General features: G+C 51.0%; 1 protein-coding gene across 5 annotated transcripts; it reads right to left on the bottom strand.

The window, feature by feature from the left end:
* Nucleotides 1–3341: 3341 nt before the first annotated feature.
* CTSB (cathepsin B) lies at nt 3342–24450 on the bottom strand. 5 transcript variants are annotated; one of them, XM_040232676.1, is made up of 10 exons: nt 24298–24450; nt 11928–12078; nt 11222–11307; nt 10242–10356; nt 8300–8418; nt 7402–7487; nt 6961–7104; nt 6316–6432; nt 5075–5203; nt 3342–4463 (listed from the first exon to the last, which is right to left on the bottom strand). In XM_040232676.1, the coding sequence occupies exons 2-10, from the start codon at nt 12051–12053 to the stop codon at nt 4378–4380; spliced, it is 1008 nt and encodes a 335-aa protein (XP_040088610.1). In that variant the 5' UTR covers nt 12054–12078; nt 24298–24450; the 3' UTR covers nt 3342–4377. The 5 variants fall into 5 exon arrangements, with proteins under 5 accessions (XP_040088610.1, XP_040088686.1, XP_040088702.1 ...); XM_040232752.1 differs by lacking the exon at nt 24298–24450 and adding an exon at nt 16906–17015; XM_040232768.1 differs by lacking the exon at nt 24298–24450 and adding an exon at nt 15092–15108.
* Nucleotides 24451–24946: the final 496 nt, after the last annotated feature.

Below are 24946 nucleotides of genomic sequence, written 5' to 3'. Positions count from 1 at the left end.
GTTCACACTGCTCCACTCATACCCACACTGATTCTGGTCATGTGGCCGCTGCTGGCCGTCTAACAGACTGACGGTTAGGTTGACAGTAGACTTGGGGTTCGTGGAGGTTTCAGGTCCCCAGATTATTTGCGACTAAAACCAGTCACCACACTGAGCCAAAGTTACTTGCCACTTGGGAGCATGGCTCTAAGCCGGACTCAACAGATTTTCCAACTATTTGTAATTTAAGCATCAAAACTTAGTCTTGATATTCCAAGGTAGGTTGTTAAGATTTGTATGTTGAAACCTATTAGTTCTGCTAAAGTTCACATCGGACACTGGACAAGCTGGTGGCAAACCTTGGTCTGAGGATGCACTGGAAGATTCTCTCCTCGCTCAGCCGTGGGCTAAAGCTGTAAAGCTGTTGGGGGTCTTGGCCCTGGTACACACTCCTAAGCTCTTTGGAAGAACATGTGCCTTCTAAATGTTTCTCTACTATTGATATAATTGCCAGATAAATACAGGATGTACAGTTAAATTTGAATTCCAGATAAACTTTCTTCTAGTATAATTATATCCCAAATATCACACAGGACATATTTATACTTTAAAAAGGTGTTCTGGGACTTCCCTAATGGTCCAGTGGTTAAGAATCTGCCTGCCAGTGTAGGGGACACAGGTTCAATCCCTGGTCTGGGACGATCCCACATACTCGGATCAACTAAGCCCGCATGCCTAGAGCCCCTGCACCTCAACAAAGAGTAGCCCTCCCTCCCTCACTGCAACTGGAGAAGGCACAGGCATAGCATCCCCGGAGACCCAGCACAGGGCAAAACACAGATTTTTTAAAAAGGGCTTCTGAATTCAAATCGGGCATCCTGTACTTTTAGTGTCTAAATCTGTCAGCCCTACCCTCTACTCTGCACTTTAATTATGTGTACAGCCTCCTTGGTATAGTCTACTTGATTCCTACTTCCAGTGAGAAATTTTAAGTTGTCCTCAGTTTCTGACAAATCTGAATCTAGAGCTATAATTCAAGAAGCTCACAGAGCCCAACCCCATTTGGGCAGCTTTCTGGAGTTGTAACTAAGACCTGCACCCATAGACACACCCACCCTTCCCTGGGAAACTGCTTCGAAGCCCCCATCTTCTACTTACTGGGCCCCTTCTCTGGGGCTGGGGGTGTAGCGGGAGAAGGAGTGGCTGGATGTCTGATAATTAACAGGCATTCTAGGTTCTTGGTTTGGGGAACAGCTCTAACTAAGGCTGATTCTTAAACTTTAGTGAACTGCCTGAAGGTTCCAGATTACCAGGACCATGCTTTCTCATAGTTTTTTCCTAGTCATGTATGGATGTGAGAGTTGGACTATAAAGAAGGCTGAGTGCCAAAGAATTGATGCTTTTAAACTGTGGTGTTGGAGCAGACTCTAGAGAGTCCCTTGGACTGCAAGGAAATCAAACTAATCAATCCTAAAGGAAATCAATCCTGAATATTCATTGGAAGGACTGATGCTGAAGCTGAAACTCCCAATTCTGTGGCCACCTGATGTGAAGAACTGACTCACTGGAAAAGATCCTGATGCTGGGAAAGACTGAAGGCAAGAGAAGGGGACGACAGAGGATGAGATGGTTGGATGTCATTACCAACTCAGTGGACAAGAGTTTGAGCAAGATCCAGGAGTTGATGATGGACAGGGAAGCCTGGCGTGCTGCAGTCCATGGGGTCACAAAGAGTTGGACACGACCAAGTGACTGAACTGATGCTTTCTCAGGAGACCTGGGGAGGTGCCTCAAAACCTGCATTTTTAACAGGTCCCCTGTCAGTCTTAACTGCAGACTCAGGTCTGGCCCCAAATTCTCCATGTCTTAGAACCTTGGAGATGGCAATGCTGCCAGCCCATGGGCCAGTCCTGAGTAGCAGGGCTCTTCAGTGTAGCGTTCTGATGCATGCTCTGAGTGGGATACACTGATCGACCTTTGCTCCCACTTCTAACAAAAATATGCCCTCCTCCACTTAAAGTATGAAAAGGCACTATCACTTCCAACCGTCCCTTTGCTTGGAGGCACCCAAGAAAAAGTGAGCCGAGGTGACAAGGTGATATCAGTGTGGCAATTTTTTTACTGAAGTAGTGACATCAATCCCAATCTTAAATACTGCTTTTTGTTTCCTAGCAACGATTCCTTAGGCCAAGCATGAAGATGCCCTAAGGTCCATTTTGGTCCACTTAGTGCATCTCTGCTAGCTTCCGGATAAGGATGGAGGTGCCGGTGGGTACATAGCATGGATTGGAGAAAGCAGGAAATGGGATTATTCAACTCAAGTTTAGAAGTGGGTAGAAAATTTTAGAACCGAGGTTATGCATGTTTCCCAGTTGAAATTGTACAAATAATGCAATGATATATTTACAGCTTTAAACATCATTAAACATTCCATAAGTACTGGGTTCCACCAGTTTTTCCTACAATGTTAACCGGAAGTTTAAGAGCTTGCATGAGGTAGTTCTGATCCTAACTTCTGAGGCACGTCCAAAGTCCAACCTCTCCACTTCTCAGAAGAGCACTGGTCCAGCTCCCAGTCGTGGAAGGGAAGTGAGCTGTGGGATCAACAGGCCAGTGATGGTGGTGATGGCGGGAGAGGAGTGAATGTTGCCAATTCTAATGGCCTCCTGATCCCTCAAGAACTGGTGTCCTTCCTTTGTGTATGTATGTTCCTGTGATGTTGGGAAAGACTGAGGGCAGGAGGAGAAGCGGACGACAGAAAATGAGATGGTTTGATGGCATCACCGACTCAATGGACATGAGTTTGGGTAAACTCCGGGAGGTGGTGATGGACAGGGAGGCCTGGTGTGCTGCGGTTCATGGGGTCGCAGAGAGTCGGACACGACTGAACTGAAACTGTTCCTGCCTGTTATCTAGGACATTGCAAAAGAATACAAAGGACTCTGTAATTAAAAAAAAAAAAAACTTGGCTGCACTGGATCTTAGTTGCAGCATGTGGGACCTAGTTACCTGCAGGGAACACGGGCTCAGTCACGGGGCCACCAGGAACTCCAGAAATAAGTAATTCTTAACCAGCAATGTAAATCCAAGAGACCAGGAGATCATAAAACCACACGTGGACTCTGCTTCCACCCAGTTCCAACACTGGAGGGCCCCAGGATGCTGGCCTTGTGGAAGGACTGGTTATACCACCAGTACACCACACCTGCAGGACTCCTCAGGTCACTGCTGGTGTATGGTTGGTAAAAAAGAGGTAAGCGTTATTACCTTAATAAAACAGGGACAGAGCTGCTTAATCAACAGAAGAGGGCTGATGAGAATAAGAGATGAGGCACCATGGTTTGAAAGTACAGCAGCAGCAATGTAGTTAAAATTAGGTATTTATTTTGTTCCACTCAACTGAGGCAAGACATCCCTGGTTAGAGGTTCAAGGGCACCCAGATTCATGGGAACATGATTCTTTCTAGGGGATAAAGAGAGACAGCAGCTAGAAGTCCACAGACAGTGACACACAATCTTGGGAGATGCCACCAGAATGCAGACTTCACACTGAAGGAGAGGCTTTTTATTGGCAGCCATTCCTTGTGTTTAACAGGGTGAAGCAGTGATTGTGAAAGGTACAAGTTGGCTTCCTGCCAAACTAGTTTCGCTGTGGATTAGAGGGCACCAAGGTCAGTCAAGTCACAACCGCCTAGTTTGAAGGAGACAATCCGTACAAGTAGTACAGCTCTTCCATCTCATTCACGTGATTAGCCGAGGTGCACAAAAAGAAAACTTAAAAGGATCACAGCAAGGACAGGACCAGAGAGGGTGAGCCATGCTGCGAAGCTCGACAGATGCAGGGGACCTGGGAGGACAACAGGGCTTTCTCCAAAGGGCTGCCCCACTGTCTCTTCTCAGATCTGTCCTACTCCAGATCCAGAAAGCTGCCTGCTTGTGCAGGGATCTAACTAGGAACTCTGCTTTCCACTCTCAGAAATTACAAACCCTTCAAGGTCTTGCTCCCTGGTGATGCAGAGGCGGCGGTGGGGGGCAATACAGAAGTGGTCAGGGCAGAAGCAGGGGCAGCAGGCACTACACAGTTCGTCTACAGGGAAAGGTCCGCTCTGCTGCGGCAGTGGCTTGTGTGTCTACGTGTTTGCGTCGGGGCAGCAGTCTGTCCCTGGGCAGGCCTAGCTGTGTGTCCTTGGAAGACAGACCCAGGGCAGACACACAGCTTGGCCCAACCCAGTCTTCTTCAGACCCTGCCTAAAAACCCTTATATCTTATCATAATTCAAAAAATAAAAGACATCCTAACACCACCCCACCCCTCCACCTCAGCCCCAGTCCAAGTGGCTGTATTTAGGGGAAAACTGGCCCTGGGCCAGCAGACAGACCCCCAAGCAGATCAGATCTTCTAGTACTGATGAGTGCACGGCATTCCAGCCACAATTTCCGACTCGATTCCACAGTGGTCCTGTCCTCTGAGGATTTTGAAAAAGCCTGGAAAGCAGAAGTAAGACGCATTTAGTCTGCTTGGATTCTGACCTTTGCCGACATACCTAGCGTGCATGCTCAGTCATGTTTGACCCTTTGTGATCCCGTGGACTATAGCCCGCCAGGCTCATCTGTGCATGAGATTTCCCAGGCAAGACTACTGGAGTGGGTTGCCATTCCCTTCTCCAAGGGATCTTCCCGACCCAGGGATCAAAACCACATCTCCTGTGTCTCCTGAATCAGCAGGCGAATTCTTTACCACTGAGCCACCTGGGAAGCTGCAGACCCACCCCTGAAAGACAGGGGAGTGGAAGTCACAAACCAGCCCCAAAGCTGTCACCAACCGGCACATGAGGTGCTCCGCGGGCTTCCACTGAACCTCCCACTCAGCCCTGTATCAGACTTCTGGACGGTATGGCCCCCTGCCCCCTGCACCTGTTGCCCTGAGGAACCAGGATGGGCACATCTGGCTTGAGGCCATGCCCCCATCCACATACCTCTTGGGATCAGAGGCTGCCCTTGTGGCAAGGGGAAACCCCAGCGCCCCAGCACAGCTGGTGGACACAATGCCCACTGTGCCCTGGCTTGGGCGCCCTCTTAGCGGGGACTGTGCTCACCTTTGTCACCCCAATCAGTGTTCCAGGAGTTGCCGACCAGCCAGTAGGGGGTGTCGTTCTCCACTCCCCAGCCTAGGATGCGGATGGCGTGGCCGCCCATTATCTCTCCGGAGACGTGCTGGTACACCCCTGGGGGAGGACAAGGCCCTTCAGGCTCAGCCTGGGCACCACCGGTCTCCCACAGCAGCCCACCCGCTCAGCTGGCCAACCCCACAAAGGACAGATAGAGCCAGAGGAAAGGATGGGCCCTGGTGTTTCATGGGAAGACTCCAGGAATTCCCATAACATCTGGGAATTATTTAAATATATTTTTGAAAGCCCAGCACACTTGAACATGGGGGATAAATATTAAGATGGAGTGCAATACAATGTGCTTGTTGGCTGCCTTTTAAGTTAGAAACTCTGACACATTAACATATCAACGATTATTTTTTTTTTTACATACTAGGACTCCATGCAATGACTTGTCAAAGGCATTCTGTGGCTTAAGAGTTTTAAATTGCTAATCTGGGGCACACCATGCAGACTGGGTGCTAAGGAAGAGGGCTGGGCTGGCAGCTGCAAGTCTGACTGATGGGAAGAGATACCCGCTAAGCTGCTCAGAGGACCACCAGGTTACTGATGAATGACTGTCCAATCGGAAATGTGTTCTCTTTTATAACACTCGTGGAAGTTAAGAATTGCCAAGTTTAAAACTTTTTTCTCACCAGGCAACTTGGGTCTTTTTTTTTTTTTTCAAATGACTGGAGAACTTTGAGTTTTCGAACAAGCAGAATACAAAATCAGACAGAAGTCCTCAGCACAGACTGTTTGTCTGGAACGGGGGATTTCTAAGACAGGTCTTGGGTGGGGACCATCCTGCCCCCTTCCCCCTTTGAGTCCCCACAGGAAGGTGCTCCCTGTTTCCTCACCCACTGGGGGCTGGGCACAAGGCTAAGACTTTGTCAAGACAAAGATGACGGAGGAGGTCACTCAGTGCAGACACGGGAAACCTGCAGACGTGCTGGGGAAGTGATGGAGCTGGAGAGATGGGGCCAGTGGCTCCAGAAGGAGCAGCAAGTAGGAGACGCTTGGGAGGAGCAGGAGTTGGCCATGGAGAGGGCGGGTGCGAGGGGCTGAGAGAGTGGCCAGCGGCGTGCGGCACTGCTGGAGGCCCAGCGCACCCCCAGGACGTCCTGCCAGCCAGGAACCCATACCTGCCTCCCCAGGGGCCGTCAGTGGGGTTGGGGGCGGATACACACCAGACTTGTATAGCAGGAAGTCCGAGTACACAGAGAAGGCCCCCTCGACTGGGCCGTTTTTGTAGATCTCTGCCATGATCTCCTTCTCGTTGCTGGAGACGCTGTAGGAACTGCATCCTGCGAAGAAACCAACCAAGTGGGGCAGGCGCCTCCGGCAGGGGGTCAGCCACTCCACGATTCACGGGGTTCCAGCAGGCAGGATCTTGGGGGGCGTGTGTGTGTGTGTGTGTGTGCACGCGCATGCATGCACAGTAAGCATGAGGCCCTAGAAGCAGGGCAGGCGCCTCCGGCAGGGAGTCAGCCACTCCATGATTCATGGGGTTCCAGCAGGCAGGATCTTGTGGGGGGGGTGTGTGTGTGCACACGCGTGCATGCATGCACGGTAAGCATGAGGCCCTAGAAGCAGGGCAGGAGCAGAAGGCTCCTCGGCCAGATCACTCCCCCGTGACTGAGGGGTTTGGTCTCTTCCTTCCGAGACTGAGGGTCTACGATTCCGTTCAGGGTGGAGACGCAGAGAACACTGTGCTGCTCCCTCCCATCAGAGAGGCACTAACCGCATCGCTTCTCCTGACCTATGACTCCAATGCCTGGCCTCCTCCCTCAGCTTCCCTAGGCCCAGGGGCAGGGGTTGCCCATCCCACTTACCAAAATGCTTGTCGTCTTTGTAGGACGGGCTGTAGCCAGGCTCACAGGTCTTGCTGCACTTGGGGGTGTCCCCCTCACCGGTGCATGGGGGCCGAGAGCCGTTCACATGGTGCTCACAGGGAGGGATGGAGTACGGTCTGCAACCTGGGGGGCCAAGGAGAAAGGCGGGTGTCAGCAGGAAGCCCCTCCGAGGCCAGAGAGAAGAATCAGGGCGATAGCTCATGAGAACAGAAGTCACCCAGAGTCTGTGGTCCCAACACTGCCCTCTTCCAGTTGCTGACTCTGTGTACACAGGGCTGCCCTGCCTTCTACCTGAGTTTCCAGCCCAGCATTCAATGTATCCTCAACCCTGATCTTCACTTTATAGGGGGAAATGAGACCACTATTACTCCTGCTTATAAAATCCATCTGGCTGGATGGGAGCTAAAGACAGACACTCACCTACATGCGAGTTATAGAGGCCCCCAGACACTAAGCCTTTCTTTGTCCAGAAGTTCCAGGCTCCAGAGGGGAAGCCGCCGTTACAGCTGAGAAAAGAGCCACTCATTAAACAGCGTGAGAATTGTCCTGGCTGCTCCCAGACCACCACCCACTGCACCCATCACCGCCCCAGCAACTGGCCTGTCGGTTCTCCCAGATCCCCCAAATTCCCCAATTCTCCTCCTGATAGTCACTTCCTGCTGGGAATCACCCAGGACTGTCCACTGAGTACTTTCATAATCAGAAATACTTTCTTAATCATGTGCTCACCAGGAGGCTGTGTCTTCTCTCTGAACAGGGGTTCTCAAAGGGCAGCACAGGATAATCCCTGGGGCTATGTTACAAATACCAATTCCAGGGATTTCACTGCTGTGGGCTGAGACCTACACACTCCCTTTCTACTTTCTTTTCAGGCCCCAGGTTTTTCTAATCTGCAGCCACATCTGAAAACCACTGTTGCAAAACCAAGGCCAGAACTGGCAGAAAACAGAGAGTGTCCCTAATGTGGCTTATCTGGGAATCCATCAAACCTCAGTTACAGAGAAGACAGGCCCCAAGCTGTTCCGCGAGGAAAAGGAAAGGAGAAGCAGCACAATAAAACCCAGAAACTAAACCAGGAACATCTATTTTCCCCCGACTGAGCCCCACTCCAGCCCTGTGGGGGCCCAGCCTGGTTTCAGGGGCCTCCTAAAAGCAGTTATCTCCCAGGGCTGGTTTCCAGATGCCCTGGGGCCCCATTGTGTCTCGGTAGAGACATTGTCCTGCCCGAGGGAGTACCATGCCTGTCCCCTACAGGGAGCCCTCCGGTCCACGTCTACCCACAGGTCTCCTGGGGAAGCTCCCAGGGGCTTCGGCTCACCCGTCCCCACACTCGCTGCCACAGCAGGTCAGCATGTCCTCAGCAGACACCTCCACGTTGACACGCCCCTTGCTGTGGATGCAGATCCGGTCAGAAATGGCTTCCACGGCCCCGAACGCCTGCAGGGACAAGGCCCCCCGAGGTGAGCCCCACCCTGCGCTGCGGTCCCTCCAGCTCACACCCAGGAGACCACAGCTGACACCTCGGGCCTTTCTAGTGGCTTGTTTCCCTCAAGGCAGCTGGGTGTCCTGGGGCTCAAGCTGGGCTTTAAACCAAGAGACCAGTTCACCCCAGACCTCTACCTGGGCATTTGGTTTATCTCTGAAACATGCAGTTTTTGGATTTTTAACATAAAAGTATAGCTTGCACAAAGGACAAATACTGTTATGATGCCACTTATATGAGGTACCCAGACTAGTTAATATCATAAGAGCTCCCCTACCCAAAATAAAAAAGTCAGGGGTGGAGTGTATGACTGTTAGCATAACTGATGCCATCTTGGGACCCTACAGTTTCTCTGGTCCTTTTGCTGATATACCTTGACTGCACGATGCAGTGAATCACTTCTATGTCATCAAAGGCTTTAGTATTTAACAGATTTGTTTCATAATCATTAGGACCATGTAGCCTCTATGTTCTGTTAGTCCCCAAACAATGATGAAAACTTTTGCTGACATAATGCCTAGTTACCATTCATGAATCTTGACTTAAGAATGTACTTCCCATTTTCAAGCTTCTAACTACCCACCCCCATACCCTAGGTTAGCTATAAAAGTCCAAAGGCTCCTCAGTGGCGTGGAGTGCCGTTGCAAATGCTTCTGGACTCTTGTCCCCACTCATGTCCCCCATCCTGATCCTACCCTGTGAGTCACTCTATAATAAACTGATTCACTGATTAAAAAAAAAAAAAAAAACAGAAAAATCATAGCACAGGGAACTTATACTAAGTGCTCTGTGATGACCTAAATCTGAAGGAAATCCAAAAATCGGGGGATATATGTAGCTGATTCACTTTGCTGTACAGTGAAAACTAACACAACCTTGTAAAGCCATTTTGTGTATGTGTGTTCAGTCGTGTCCAACTCCTTGCAACTCCACAGACTATAGCCCGCCAGACTCCTCTGTCCTGGGATTCCCCTGTCCCTGAGATTCTCCAGGCAAGAATACTGGAGTGGGTAGCCATTTCCTTCTCCAGTGGAGCTTCTTGACCCAGGGGTTGATGGGTCTCCCACATTGCAGGCAGATTCTCTATTGTCTGAGCCATCACTCCAACAAACATTAAAAGAAAAAACAAAAGTCATGAGAAACAGAAAGCAGAAGAGTGGTCGCTGGGGACTGGTGGAGGTGAGCAGGAGTTTCTGTTTTGTGGGGATGGACTCTCAGCTCTCCAAGGTGACGGGTTCTGTGGATGCAGGTGGTGATGGCTGCACAGCAATGGGAATGAACCCAATGCCACTGGCTGGCACACTGAATGACTGAGGTAGTTACATTTACATCATGTATTTTACCCACACAAACACAGTTAAGACAGCTCATTGACACAGAGGCACTGCTACTTCATGAAGCAGTGCGTGCACGCCAAGTCGCCTTAGTCGTGTCCAACTCTGTGTGACCTTTGGACTGTAGCCAGGCAGAGCAGGGGTCAAAGCTGATGGTGTCTGCTGATGGCCCAGGACAGGGTGTTCACCAGAAATCAAAACTGCTTCACAACCCATATGTGGGGCATGCCTTGTACAGGACACTCTGCCTGTCAATTCTTCCACCTGGTCCCGCGATGATTCACGACCACCAGGGATCTTTCTTTTACACTAGGGGAGACTGAGCCTCGAGAAGTTTATGTGACTTGCCTAGACTCAACCTGTCTAACCTTAGATCCCCTGGTTGATCCCACCCTTCCTCAGCCCCTCGCCCCAACCCTCCCTTCTGGCCAGCAGGGCCTCACCCAGCAGGAGCCACAGGATCCCTGGTCTCTGATCTCTTTGATGGTTGGGCAGTTTGGCCACTGTTCCCGGGCATCGAAGCTTTCAGGCAGAACCATATCCGCAGCAAATGCATCTCTGAAAAACGAAAGGTCTCCATCTCAAGTTGTCACCTTACATTCCGCACCCCCAACCCTGTGGCCTGGGCTGTCACTTTGCAGGAAGAGGCATGAAGATGTGTGGAGGGGGCCATGTGCAAGGACCATGTGCAAGGACATCCCCTGGGAATTTTATTAAATTTTTTTTTTTTTTTGCTGCACCATGCAGCATGCAGGATGTTGGTTCCCCAACTAGGGATTGAAATCATGCCCTCAGGAGTAATAGCATGGAGTCCTAACCTCTGTACTGCCAGGGAACTTCCCACTTGGAGCCTGATAAAAACAAAACTGGGTTCTACTCCTCCAAATAATTTACCGTTCTGTATATTTCTGCCTAAACTTATTTTATGCAGATTTTTGAACGGTTTTAACCTCAGGGTCCAGATAATTACATCTCTTGCTTTCCCCACGCTACCCTGAATCAAACATCTTCACAACAATGGTCCCATCACTTAACAATCCCAGCCTCACAGATTTTTCTAATGCTTCCTTCAAGGAAGTATCTGCGTGAAAAATGCAGACTTTTCCAGAAAAATAAAACATTAATGGCAGATCACATAGTTTTTTTCAGGTTTTCCTTATTCAAGACCATTCAGACCTGAGGCCTTGCCCTCTGCAGCTGGGACACCTGAGAAGCACAGGAGGAAACTCTGGTGCTGGGAGCGGGGCCCCGCGCCTCAGGCAGGGTCCCTGAAGCTCAGGGCGGGGGGGGCAGGGCGAGTGAGGCCTCTGGATGCCAGGGAAGCCTTCCTGTCTCCCCCTTGCCCCTGTGCCAAGCATATTCTCTGCCCGCATGGCAGCAGTCCTGGTGCAGCCAGATGCCCTGCCTGGGAGCGGGTACGCACCTCTGGGGCAGCTTGGGCCCGCCCAGGATGGCACCACACAGCTTCTTCACGTAGCTCAGGTCCACGTTGTAGAAGTTGTGTCCAGCCTGGAAAAGAGCCCCACCCAGAGCAGTCACCCACCAACTTGGGGGTTTGGGGGTGTGGCATGTGCACACCACCTACACAGGGCCTGACAAGGCCAGGGGTCCCCTCAACCCCATAGAGCAAGGGTGCTGGGGCACTGCTTCAGAATGATGTCTCTCCCCCGACAATTCATGTTGAAACCTAACCCCACTGTGATGCTGTTACACAGTGGGGGCCTTTAGAGATGATCAGGTCATGAGCGGGTAGTGCCCTTTTATAAGGAGACTCCAGAGATCAAGCTTGCTCCTCAGGCCAGGTAAGGACACAAGAAGTCACCACTTGCCACCTAGGAAAGGACCCTGACCAGAACCAGGCCACGCTAGCACCCTAATCACATCAACCCAGCTGTGAGCTCCACGGGAGCTGGTTTACACCCTCATGCAGCTGCACACACTCATACTCATATTCTCACACACATAGACAACACACACACACACACAAGGAAGGGGACAGGGCAGTGCGCACGGGCCTACGCAAGCCAGGACCATGAATCAGATCAACTGTCTAGGACACACCAGCCCCTGGGCCACAGCTGCAGCCCCTCCCTCAGGAGTCAGAACGAACAGCAGGGGCCCCAGCCCACCTTCCAAGTGGTGTTTTGCTTATTAACATAGTTGACCATCTCATCAGACAGAGGTGGGAAACGCAGGCTGTTCCGGGCACTGGTCAGCACCAGCAGGCAACTGAGGGTGGTCAAGAGCTGCCACATTTTGAAAACTGGATCGGAGATTCAACTGGAGAGGAAAGGACACAAGACATCAGTATGTTTCTTTCTTCCCCAGTTCAAGTGCTCGGCACACACAAGGCGCCACCCCAGGATGCACTGTTCTGGGGGCCTCATCCCATCCTCTCTCCACCATCTGCCCCCTCATGCTCCTTGGTTTCCCCTTCCAGAACCAGGGTGTCGGCAGAGTGCCTGCAGGGACCTTGGCACCTGTGGGCTCTCATGCCTTGTCTCAGAGTCCCAGTCTGTGCTCACGGCACACAGGACTGCACGATGGACTGAATGTGTCCCCTGCCCACAAATTCAAGTTGCAATCCTACCCCAGAAGGTGATGGTGTTAGGAGGTGGGGCCTTTGGGGGAATGATACGGTCATGAGAGTGGAGCCCCTATGAGTGGGATTGGTGCCCTGATTATAAAAAAGATGCTACAGAGCTCCCTTGCCTCTTCCTCCATGTGAGGACACAGGGCAGTCTGACCAGGCAGGGAGACCTCAGTGGACCACACTGGCCCCTGATCTTGGACTCCCAGTCTCCAGAACTGAGAGCAGTAAGTTTGTCTGGAAGCCACTGTCTGTGGCATTCTGCGGCAGCTACCTGAATGGCTAAGAGAGACTGTGTGGCCCAGGAATACAAGACAGCAAGCCAAGGAAGGGCTGTGCCATATGCATAGGCCCCACCGATGTGGGCAGGACACCGTGCCACTTAAGTCACCAAAGCTGCTGCAGCGCCAGGTAAGGGCTCACCGTCTGAAATGGTGCTGGTCACCGCATGGTTTGTGAACCAACTATCTCATGAGCTATGAGGCTGGGGCAAAGGCAGCCTGCTGTCTGTCAGAACCCCAGGGCCCAGGTGACAAGCAGTGCCAACAAGTCCATCCCAAACAAACAGACAAAACCAAATCCTCAGGCAAAGTCAAGTCTATTGCCCCTGCTGCTGCGGCCAGCCTGCCTCTCCATGCGCTGCTGGAACGAAGTTTGGGACTTTTCTCAAGTTTGAGCTCCCAGAGAGTAAACACCTTTCCCTGTGATCACATCTCAACTGGAAGCCCAGTGAGAGGGAAAAAATGAAACCAAAGATAAGTCTCACGAGCCACATTTTGAACACACAAGCAAACACAAGTCCACCTCCAGCTCCGCATGCCTTTCTCGAGAGCCGTGGCCTAGAGCTGGTTTAGCCGGTGGCACAGGTCTCCTGGGACTGCCTGTGGTTTTTCCAGTCGGACGAGAACTGTGCTTCAGAGACGGGGCTCCCGAGAAGGCAAGCCATCCCATTACCACTACGGCCTCAGATCCTGGACTGGCCTGCAGGTCGAGAGACAGGCAAGTTCTAGCTAGGCCTCTGAGTCACACTCTTGGGCAAGAGTCTCTGATGAGAGCAAGAAATATGACCCAGGTGCCACAGCACCGCCGGGCCTGGGGAGATGCCCTCTCAGTGAGTGTGAGTGTGTGTGTGTGACGTGGGTGACAGCGCTGAACACGCTGCCTCCCACACAGTGAATTATATTTAAGCAAAAACAGATCTAAATGTATCTGTTGCTTAAGCAACAAGCCACTGGGAAAAATCCATGTGTGAGGCTGGCCAGGCAGTTCTAGAAAATAGCAGTGACGGAGGCCTGAACCCCTGGGGTGACAAAGGTATGATAAACCCTGGGGGACGCCAGCTCAGGAAGGGGTCCATCAATACAACAGGCCACTTGGAGGCATAGCCTGTGTGTGGCAGAGGCGGGGGAGGAAACACGCATCTCAGTGGATGGTGTTTGCATCCCTGGTTGTGCATTTACAAAAAGGAAAAACAATAAGGCTGAATCTTTACCCTCAAGTTCTTACACACACGAAAAATGCTACATGGGACAAAGATCTTACATAAAAACACAGAAGTTGCATGAGAAATAAGCACACTTAAAAAAAGTAGTATTGGGACTACCCTGGTGGCTCAGGGAAGGAATCTGCCTGCCAACGCGGGAGACGCAGGTTCAATCCCTGATCTGGGAAGATCCCATATGCCGCAGAGCAACCAAGCCCGTGTGTCCCAACTATTGATCCTTCGCTCTAGAGCCCGGGGACTGCAAATGCTGAGCCCATGTGCCACAGCTAGAGAGTAGCCCCTGCTTGCCAAAACAAAAGAAAGCAGAGACCCAGCAGAGCCAAAAATAAGATAATCTTTAAGGTTATCAAAACAAACGAACATAATATTGGAGTGAGGAATGCCTAAGATTGGCATAAAACACAGCCCTTAAGGGGAAAGTGTTTGATTACATGAAAGTAAAGCCTCCCTTCTAGAAAAAAAAAAACAAAATAAAAAACAAAGTGACAGACAAAAAACAGCCCTTACATATACTTAAGGCTTTGTTTCCCTAATAAGCAAAGGACCCAAAATCAGAATAGAAGCAGCATAATAGAAAACTAGCCAAAGGATATACACAGTACATGTACAGAAAAAGAGCTACCGAAGGCCAACAGATATTTAAAGATGCTCATCGAAGAGGTATTTATCTTCCACCACACTGGCAGAAGCTGCAGTGTGATCATTTTCCACTGGGGTTAGAGGTGGGGAATCAGATGCTGCTGCTGCTGTTTACCCATCAGTAGGTACCGCCCAGCCTCTATCAGCTCTTCAGTCCACACACCCTTTGACTCAGCAATCTGAGCTTTAGAAATGTATCCCACAAGCCTCAAAACATAAAGACACCGGTACACGGGTATTCACTAAACATTCTTGGTGTTCAGAGAAGACCAAAAAGAAAGCATCTGTAACAGTAACTGTTAAGTTGTGGTAAATGGTTAAATAATGAACTACAAAAGCAGCCATTAAGAAATGAACCTGTGGAAGTGAGCCACATTGTACTGATAATAACGTGTGTGTGTGTGTGTGTGTGTATATATATATATACACAGACAGTAAGTGAAAAAAAGCAAAGGAGCAGGTGAGTCATGGCAAGTGTGAGCCCTCAACCCACGTACATGTTTATTCCTGTCACTACATGCAAAATGTCAAGAAAACCATACTCACACACAACTGCTTACATTCGCTATACGTGTGCAGGCTCAGTCGTGTCCAACTCCGAGACCCCACGGACTGTAGCCCGCCAGGCTCCTCTGTCCATGGGACTCTTCAGGCAAGAATACTGGAGTCTGTTGCCATTTCCTCCTCCAGGGGATCTTCCCAACCCAAGGATCAAACCCACAGCTCCCAAGTCTCCAACACTGGCAGGCAGATTCTTTACCACTGAGCCACTAGGAAGCCCACGTTCACTATAGAGCCTTCCCTCTTTTCTTTTTTTTAATTATTTTTTCTGGAGTGAACATGCTATACTCTAAGTTTTGTTCCTGTAGGAAGAATAATACTGGTGCTACCAAAGCCCGAAAGCCGCCCAACTGAAAGAACATGTTCTGATGAGGCCCGAGATGCATTTCCAGTCAGAGGCCTTCTCTCCAGTGACTTTCTGCTCAAAACGCTTACCCTTCCCATGTTCAGTGACTCACAGGAAGGCTGCTGCTCACATGACCCCGAGTCAGGGAGTCTCCAAACTGTCAGGAAATATTTCACTGTACACGCATGTGCCAGGCGGGACAAAGGAGCTCTCCAGGGCTTCTTTTTAAAAGGCTTCTGAGCAGAGAAGAAGAAGGTTCCTATCGACACCCTGACTTACACTTGTCATCTCAACGCTGCCCTGAGAAGATGTGTGTGCTCCCCGCGTGCAGACCCACCCCTGCAGCTGGAGGCCCGGCTGACAGACCCATGAGAATCACAGCTGGAAGGGTCGCCACCCTCGGCCCTCACCACAGCCTGTCCAGGTCACAGGGTCACAGCTGGGTCCCCGGGAAACCAGAGGCCATCCTCGTGAATGCTCCCTGTGTGTCAAAGTGGAGTGTCCCCAGGACCCCTGGGGGCTTAGCCAGCTGCTCAGTGTGCAGAATGGGGTGCTTCCATGCAACCCGGATCACATGTAAGATTTCTCTGGTTTCCTGGTGGCAGGGAACATGGGCAGCTCCCAGCCTGAGCCCAGGATCCCACCCTGCTTTCCTGCTCTATGGGTCCTACTCCATGGCTCCTATCAACTGCTCTCCCAGCTCAACTCCGGCCTCAGTGAGAACGAGACCCGTGAACCTGGGGATTGCAGCAAAGCATGAACCACCGGCCCAACTCGCCCACTGGGGCTGCAGCATCACATAAGAGCATCTGGGTTGCAGTTCAAGGATGAGCTCCAAGCGTGTAGTCCAGAGACCTGGATTCCACTTACTTCCTAAGTGTGTACCTGCCTTCACTTAGCCTCAGTCTCACCACCTGTAAAATGGGGCTAATGACCACTCGTGTCCCCCAGTGGAAGTCCAGAGTGAGAGGAGGGTGCCTGCCACAGTCAGAAGGCAAAGCCTCCTCCCTCTTCTCTTCTCTCCCTTCTCCATTCACAGCCCGTGCCAGACAAGCCCAGTTCGCACAAACCCACCCACCTACCTCCACATCACAAAGAACCCGAAATTAAAACAGGTGTTAACTCCAGCTGACCTCCCAATGGGCCTCCCTTTCAGCGGTTCTGAAGCTACTGAAATCCCAGAGAATATGGAGTCAAGTTTCTCCTCCCAAGGGGACAGACCGATGTCCAGGGCAGTGGCAACTGCATTCCAGTGGGTGCTGGCCTCCACAGACACCGTGAACAAGGGACAGACTACGCACAAACAGCTGGAAGCCCAAGCTGTGCTGTTAGCTGGTGTCATGGCCTCAGCACGAAACACAGCCAGTTTTCACTTCCCCTCTTTCGGGCAAACATTTCCCTTTTCTCATTTTGTGGGGGTATTTTTTCCCCCTTAAAAACCAGGGAGAAAGAATAGAAAGTCCTTACTTTGAGGCAAGAGGGCTCCCATACAGGATTACGACACCTGCAAGTCACAAGACCACGTCAGGGTGTGGACGGAGCAGGAGCAGCTGTGGGCAGATGTGAGTTCCAGCCCTCGGTCAGCTGACTTCCTGGGAAGACAGATCACAGGCTCCGCTACGCCCTCTGGCCCTTTTCCAAGCTAATCTCTAGCATTTAAAAATAAGGGCTGCCTCATGTCTTTCCGCTCCAGACCCCTAGAGCACTTTTGTGTCCAGCCTCCCCCAAGAGCATAGCTGCTCGCCACACCTCCCTGCCGCCAGCTATGGGTTCCGTGCACTGGGGATCAGGAAGGAAGGAAGGGACTGAACACGGGAGTCCTGACATCCCAGGGGACACATAGCCAAGCCTGATTTTTTGTTTATTTTTTAATTTAGTTTTATTTTTGTTGGTGTTGAAATGCATGAAGTCATTTATTCATGATTACAGCTGTGCGAACAGCTGAGCAAATAGCCATCCCAGGGCTTACAGACGCACCCTCTGCCCTGGGTTCCTCCATGAGAATGGGGAGCTGGTGGAGTTGGAGGCGCACAAAAATGTTGATAGAACACAGGCCTTTAGGACAAGAGCCCAAGCTTGATTTTTTTATACAGCTTTCTTATACGGTTAAGAGCCCTCTGCAGACTGGATTCTAAATCCTAAGGAGGCAAGACATATATACCTGAAATTTCCAAATTGGCCACCTGCAATCCACCGGCTAATGCAGAGAAAGATGGATGCATGTCCAACCAGCCTTTCATCTTGTCCTGTGCTCTTCCTTATCCCTTGCTGTTGTTTTGTCTCTAAGTCGTGTCTGACTCTTTGCAAACCCAAGGACTGTAGCCCTCCAGAATTCTCTGTCCATGGCATTTCCCAGGCAAGAATACTGGAGTGGGTTGCCATTTCCCTCTCTAGGGGATCTTGCAGGGGATTGAACTCCTGTCTCCTGCATTAGCAGGCGGATTCTTTACCACTGAGCCACCAGGGAAGCGCCCTATCCACTGCTGCCACTCAAATACTGTTGACAGTTGGCTTCCACAGTTGGCTTAAAAGAACTGAGTGCCTACATTCTGCCAATAGCTACAAATTGAGGCTGTTTCTTATGCAGCAGAATGGCTCTAGGTAGGGGTAAGGTAGGAGGTTTGGAGGGTTGTGAACATTCAGTGGGACCATGTTAGAACTTGTGTTTCTTTCTCTTCCACAAAGACTACTCTTGCCTCTCGCTGTCGCCAAGAGCACTTGTACCCTCGAAGCTGGGGCCATTTCAGGGCACCCACACAAAACCAGGCGCCCCTTCGTGTCCCCTGGGTGCCAGCTGCTCACCGACACCTCCATGCTGGAGCAGCGCAAGCACGTTGACTTCAAATGGGCTCTGACTGAACTGAAGGACACCTGGGCCCCTCCTCTCTGAATCTGAATCATAGCTTCCATGTGGTCTTTCTGTTTGATGTCTTGGTTCCTAACAGAAATGTGCTCAGCTGCTTTGAATTCAAACTGGAACTCAGTAACAACCTAGAAGGGTGAGATGGGGAGGGAGGTGGAAGGGAGGTTCAAGTGGGAGGGGACATGGGTAAACCTATGGCTGATTTATGCTGATGTTTGGTAGAAACCAACACAATACTGTAAAGCAATCATCCTTCAGTTAGAAATAAATACATTAAAAAAAAAAAAAAAGGCAAGCAGAAAGGGTTGCCGGTCTTCATCCTCAGCGCTAAAGAGATAGAGAGCCAGACATGAGCTGGTTATCTGGCCCCTAGAGCCAGGCCCCCTGCAGCTGAATGCCCCCAAGCAAGTGCTGTGAGACCCAGAAAAGGCACCTACTGCATCACTGCAGGCTCCACGGGATCCAGGAGCCGTGAGAGGGATCCCACCACCCTCACCCACCTAAGCTCTTTAGGACACTCATGGGGACTCTCCCTGCTCCCCATCTGCCAACTGTCTGCCCGGAATGAGTGACTAATTCCCGCCAAGTTCTGCAGTGTGGCTTCCTCAAGCTGCTCTCCCCTGGTGCCTGGAAACCGTGTGGCTGCAGTGGCCGCAAATGGAACATCACTTAACACACTATTGGCCAAAGATGCATTATGGTCACGGTCGTCAGTTTCTGCAAAAATTCCCCAGTCAGCAACACATTAAGATCAGTCACAACAGCTCGCATCCTACAAAGAGAAGAAAAATACTAGCCTAGGGCCACAATGGGCTTTCTAGGTGGCTCAGTCTTAAAGAATCCACCCGCCAATGCAGGAGACGCGGGTTCGATTCCTGGCTTAGGAAGACCCCCTGGAGGAGGAAATGGCAACCTACTCCACTATTTTTGCCTGGGAAATCCTATGGACAGCGGAGCCTGGTGGGCTATAGTCCATGGGGTTGCAAAGAGTTTGGACACGACTGAGCCACTAACCAACAGGCCTAAAAAAATGGACCCCCAGGAAGGTCCTTGGCAGTCAAAAAATGTTGTTTTTTTGAAAAGCAAGACCATTTGGGCAAGGTTCTGGCAAGTTGTAGAAGCTTTTGCTTGCCAGCTTGCTCCCAGACTCAGATGCTGACTTCCTGAGATGCTGAAGGGGTCACTTCGTCCCCACTTGGTCTCAGTCAATAAAACGGGCATGCTGCCTGGATTCTGAAGGACCTTGAGGCCACTTTATAAAAGCTTTCAGAAATCCTTGAAGATTCAGATGAGATTAGTGTTCCAAGCCTCTCCAGCCAGCAGGAACACAGCAGCTCCCTAATTTAACTCGAGGCTAGATGACATCTCCCTGCTGGCTGGGCACTGGAGGCACAGAAACATAAACAGATACAAAAGCAGGCAGCAGAAAGGCCTCACCTCTCTTATGTGGTCCTGGTTTCCTTGCCTGGGCCCCTGAGAAGATACATGCCCCTCATCAGGGTGCCGCCTGGCTCGGAGCTGACAGCCCTACAGCCACGCAGGAAAACAGTTTCTCAGGGACCACGTGAGACAGTTTCTCATGGAACACATCTCCCTGTGCACAGGCCGGTTAACTCCTCCCTCCCCAGGGTAATTCCTTCTATCCTCAAACGTACCCCAGTGGGCAGCGGCGGGGTGGGGGAAATCAAGATCTTCCTCAAATGACGGTTTGCGTGTGTGCCTGCATGCTCAGTTGCTCAACTGTGCTCGACTCTTTTGACCCCCTGGACTGTAGCCCACCAGGCTCCTCTGTCCATGGGATTCTCCAGGCAAGAATATTGGAGTGGGTTACCATTTCCTTCTCTAGGGGATCTTCCTGACCCAGGGAACAAACCAGTGTCTCCTGCATTGACGAGTGAATTCTTTACAACTGCACCACCAGGTGAGCCCAAATGATGGTTTATTTTGCTCTTAACCACCAGAACATAGCACCCCCTAAATATCTGCAGAGTTAAGTAGAGGCAGAAGGGGCGGGGGCTGAAGGCTCCCCGTGGATGTGTGACAAAGCCTCAACCCTAAACCACAGGACTTGTTTGTTCCAATGAACAAATCTTGCCCAATTCCAGGTCAGCAGGTCATGGAGAAGCCCAGCCTCGCTGGGTCTCTTGGCAGAATAGCTGGTCTCACTGTGCTCTATACGGAGTCCTTTCACTGTCTAGATATTTGTCCCATCCTCCTTCCTGTACCCTTGCTGGTAATTCTAGGTTATCCTCATGGCCATACTGAGTGAGTTACTGGCCAGGTAAGAGACATGTAACCACAGTCAGACTGCAGGCACATCCCTCCTAACACCCAGCATTCATAACACAGTAATGCTGGAAAAGGACCCCTGGTCCTGATTAAGGCTTTTGTTTCCCAGGTGGGGGGACCTGGAGCTTGAGAAAAGACTGAGAGCAAGCTCTGGATGGTGTACCTGGATGGGGACAGAACTGCCAAGAAATCGAACTGTAGAGATGTCTCCACAATCTGGGTGACGTGCCCCCCCCCCCATCATGTCACAAATCTGCAGGTGCCTCAGTTTTCTCATCTGTAAAGTGGAAGATTCAGATTGCTAGTACCCCGAACCCACACGCGTCCTCAAAGTTAAAAAAAAAAACAGAGAATATTACCTAATTGAAGACAAGTCCAGATGCCTAGCTTAGGATCAAAAGAAACCTTAAGTTTCAGCTGTTGACAAACATACTAAAACCCACAAATTACCACTGATCAACAACAAAAATAGAAAAACCTCATCAATAATTTCCTAGGGCAAAGAATTAAACTGGAATTCCCAACCATGCAAATTAAAACAAGGACAGCTTTTCAAACACATCAGATGGGTGGAAATCAAAATCTGGCAATACCTAGTGTTGGTAAATATGAGGAACAAGAACCCTTAAGGCCCTGAGACGACATTGGTGAAACTTCAGTGGGCAGCACTGACATCTAGAAAACAGATGGTGCACACACCTTAGGACCGAGCACCTTCCCGACTTCTGCTTCTCCCCCAGAGAAACCGGTGCAACTGTCTGAGAGACTGGATTCTGTAGCCTTGTGAGGACAGTGAAAAAGCAAAACCCACCTAACTGTCCCTCAGGAGAGAAATACACTGTGCGTTTAAAATTAATGAACTGGGTCTGTATGGATCAATGTAAATCAATGTCACAGACACCACTGGAAAAGGATACATGTGGTATAATTAAAGTCATATGCATTTCAATAACATTATTCATAAATTGACACAGATACAAGGATTAAACGAACAATAAGGGGATTAAAAAAAAATCATGCAGGAAGATTAGAAAGAGAAGAGCAGGGACATTCCTGGTAGTCCAGTGATCAAGACTTCGCCTTCCAATGCAAGGAGGTAGGGATTTGAGATTCTTGGTTGGTTGGGGAGCTAAGATCCCACATACCTAAGTGGCCCAAAAGCCAAAGCATAAAACAGAAGCAATGTTGTAACAAACTCAATAAAGACTTTAAAAATGGTCCACATCAAAAAAAAAAAAAAAAGAGAGAGAGAGACAGAGAGGAGAGAAAGCAGATAGGAGTTACAATGTCCCTTAGGAACTAGACACAGACTTGCAGAAAAGAAGCTGAAAGTTGCTGCCTGCAGAGGGGGCCTGTGACCAGGAGGGAAGGCCCTGACTCCACCACCCACTCTCCTCCCCACCCAGACACACAACTGAGACAAGGAAGCTGTGGGTAGGGCAGAAAGCAGGTGGGGATGAGGCTTGGGCTTTAAAAAGGGATTGAAGCCAAATATTTATATGGTGTTTGATCCCTAGATCCCCCTCCTACCCAAACTAGGGTAGAAGGTGAACATATCAGCCATGGAGGGACTCAGGAGTCATTTCTCAAGCACCTGGCTTAAGCAGCTCTGGAGTGGGCCCAAGTGTTAACCAAGAAAGATGAAGACCCAGGGCACTGAGTGTAAACCAAGAAAAATGAAGACCCAGGACCAGGGGCAGAGTGACAACTGCCTCCTAATACCGAGTCCAACATACACCTGCATGTTGCTCAGGTAGATCCATCAACCTGCTGTCAACCCCGACCACCCTACACACGAGACTGAACTCTATCAAGGTGCCCGATCTCAATGCTCCTTGACCTACAAAAAATTACCATTTCGTACAGTTCAACCTCTCATATTTCCAATACTTTCCTTCTGCCAAACTGTCAAAAACAGACAGACATTGTGGGTTCTCATCCCAAAACATTTCAGTCCTCCTCTCCCAAGGACGGGGATATTCAACACAATCACAACTCATCACCACATTTAAGAAAACCACCCAACCAACTTTCCCAGGTTCACCTGAAAGCACTCTTCCTTCACTCCCCAATGCAGCTGCCAGTGGTAACAAAAGAAATCTTAAGCCCTAAAAGGCATGCAACTTCCTACTCCCAACTCCCAAGGCCAGCAGTTGGGGAAACAGCCAGTCCATAGGAGAGCCTCGGCTCAAGCTGCTGAATCAGCAACACACGGGCAGGTGCCTCCTGAAGACAAAGGGCTTCCACCTTCAGAAAAAGGGCTGTCCTGACCCAGCGGCAGCAGAGGTAATTGGAATCAGGGCTCTTATCTGGTCCAAGCTGCCTCCCCCTGGGCCTGTGAAACCCCCAGATAAGGGATATCTGTACCTTTCCACTTGGCAGCACCCCAGCTCTAGGACAGATGCCCCTAAGAGATTTGAGTGAATCCAAGGCACCTGCTTTGGGAAAGCCACAGAGTGGGGCAGCCCAACCTGTTTCTCCACAAAGCTTAAGGGTCACCATTACCAGTGCCAAAAGGAAACAATCTTCCATGAAGTTAACAACGTTATGAGAGAAGAAAAGGAAAGTAGCCTTTAACCAATCCAGACACACCGCTAAGGCTCTTTGTCTTATCAACCTGCATCTAAAGATTCAACTAGATGGATGTACCTTGGCAGATATGCCCCTAGTGAAGGCGCCTGAAGGGTAGTTTTTCCAAGGTAACTAAAGGTGCTAGGTCTCCCTTTGAACCCCATGCCCCTCCAACTGGGTATGAGTCTCAGAGGGATATGGGGCCTATCCTTCTCCCTGTGCCTGCCTATTGGCTTCCTCAGTGCCTGGGGAAGGGGTTGACCAAGGCCCATAAAGAAAGCAAATCCAATTCACATCTACCAGCACGGCCTGGCTGACTCCCAGATTCAGCCACCTCACAATGCTCCCTCTCCCAGACCTCCAGAGTCATCAGCGGAGGGGCAGGCGATGCCCGCGGGACTCTGCCCTGCATTCCCGCTCCCACAGCACCCTGGGCCCAAGCCTGACTCCCTTCCTTAGCAGTGCACGGTTGGGGCCGCCATTCCACTCCCCTCACACTCCCAGGGAAGAGGCTGGCACCCCGGGCCCTAAAGCCCCCTGTCCTCCCTCTGCTTAGCTTCTCCTCCCTCCATCTGTGGATTTAACTCTTCCTGTGGGTCCCACCCCGTTCCACCCAGTTCCAGGTTCCTGTCTTTTGAGGGCCCTGGAATTGTGTGACTGTGTGCAGAAAGTTGCCCAGGAAAATCATTTACAGAAAGAAAACAACTAAGACAGATGTTGATAGTATTTTCTATCAATTCAGCGATCTTCTAAGAAAACCGAGGAACAGAAGCTCACAAGGGGCTGGGGAGCCAGGCTGAGGTTTTCGAAAGTCAGCGGGGATCCAGGCCAACCTCTTCCTCGCAGACTCCTCCCTCGAGTCCGCCGGCAAACTCCCCGCCTCCGGCTCTGGAGACGGCGGACCGTGGGGTCGGGTGACCCGCCCCGGGGTCCGAACAGCGCCCGAGATGGGGCACGAGATTCCCGGACTGGCAGTGCAGTCCGGCCGCCCGCGCGCAGAGCTTGCTTTTCTTATCACAACCACGTCTGGGAGGGCGCGATGCCGCTCGGTTCGCCTGGCTGCGACTCCCCGAGGGTCCCCGCTTCTAACGGCCCGGGACGCCGGCTTCGGCATCCCCTCGCCCGCCCGCACTCACCGCGCGCCGCCGCCGCCGCCGAGGGCCTGGGCCTGCAGCCTGAGTGTCCGGGCAGCCGCTGATGCTGGTGCCTGAGCAGCCGCCGTAGCTTCCCGCAGCCGCCCCCGAGCTAAGTACAGCGCCGGGCCCCGCCCCGGGCCCGGCTGACTCGTCACGTGACCACCCACTCCCCGCCCTTACTGGGGCGTCACGTGGCCTCCCGCGCCCGGCTTCGCTGGCGTTCTGCTTATACTCGACATATCTCCAGGCACCAGCTTGTCGCAGGGCCTGGCAGCTAGGTTTCTGAGTTCCTCCTGTCTGCCCCCGGCGCACTGGGACCCTTGCGGAGAAGGGGACTGTAGGCGGCCCTTGGGGCCTCACCCCGCCTGGCGAAATTCCCCGGGGCCGCCCTGGACAGAAGGCAACGTATCAAAGCCTAGATCCCTACTTGTGGGAATAGGATAGTTTTTCCTTATTTCATTGATCTAGGAACCACTGCCAGAGATGGGGCCAACGAACCAGCAGGCTTCCCAGAAGAGCCTTAAAAGGCTGTTAGCTTTAATAGAATGTCCCTATCAGATATGTGAGAATTTTTTTTTTTTTTTTTAGGTAGGCCTCTGTCCATGGAATTCTCCAAGCAAGAGTACTGGAGTGGGTAGCTGGTTCCCTT

The sequence above is a fragment of the Oryx dammah genome, unplaced genomic scaffold, assembly GCF_014754425.2.
Source record: "Oryx dammah isolate SB20612 unplaced genomic scaffold, SCBI_Odam_1.1 HiC_scaffold_1, whole genome shotgun sequence".
Classification (NCBI taxonomy): Eukaryota; Metazoa; Chordata; class Mammalia; order Artiodactyla; family Bovidae; genus Oryx; species Oryx dammah.
The sequence above is the reverse complement of the archived record's forward strand: the minus strand, read 5'-3'. Positions and strand labels throughout refer to the sequence as shown.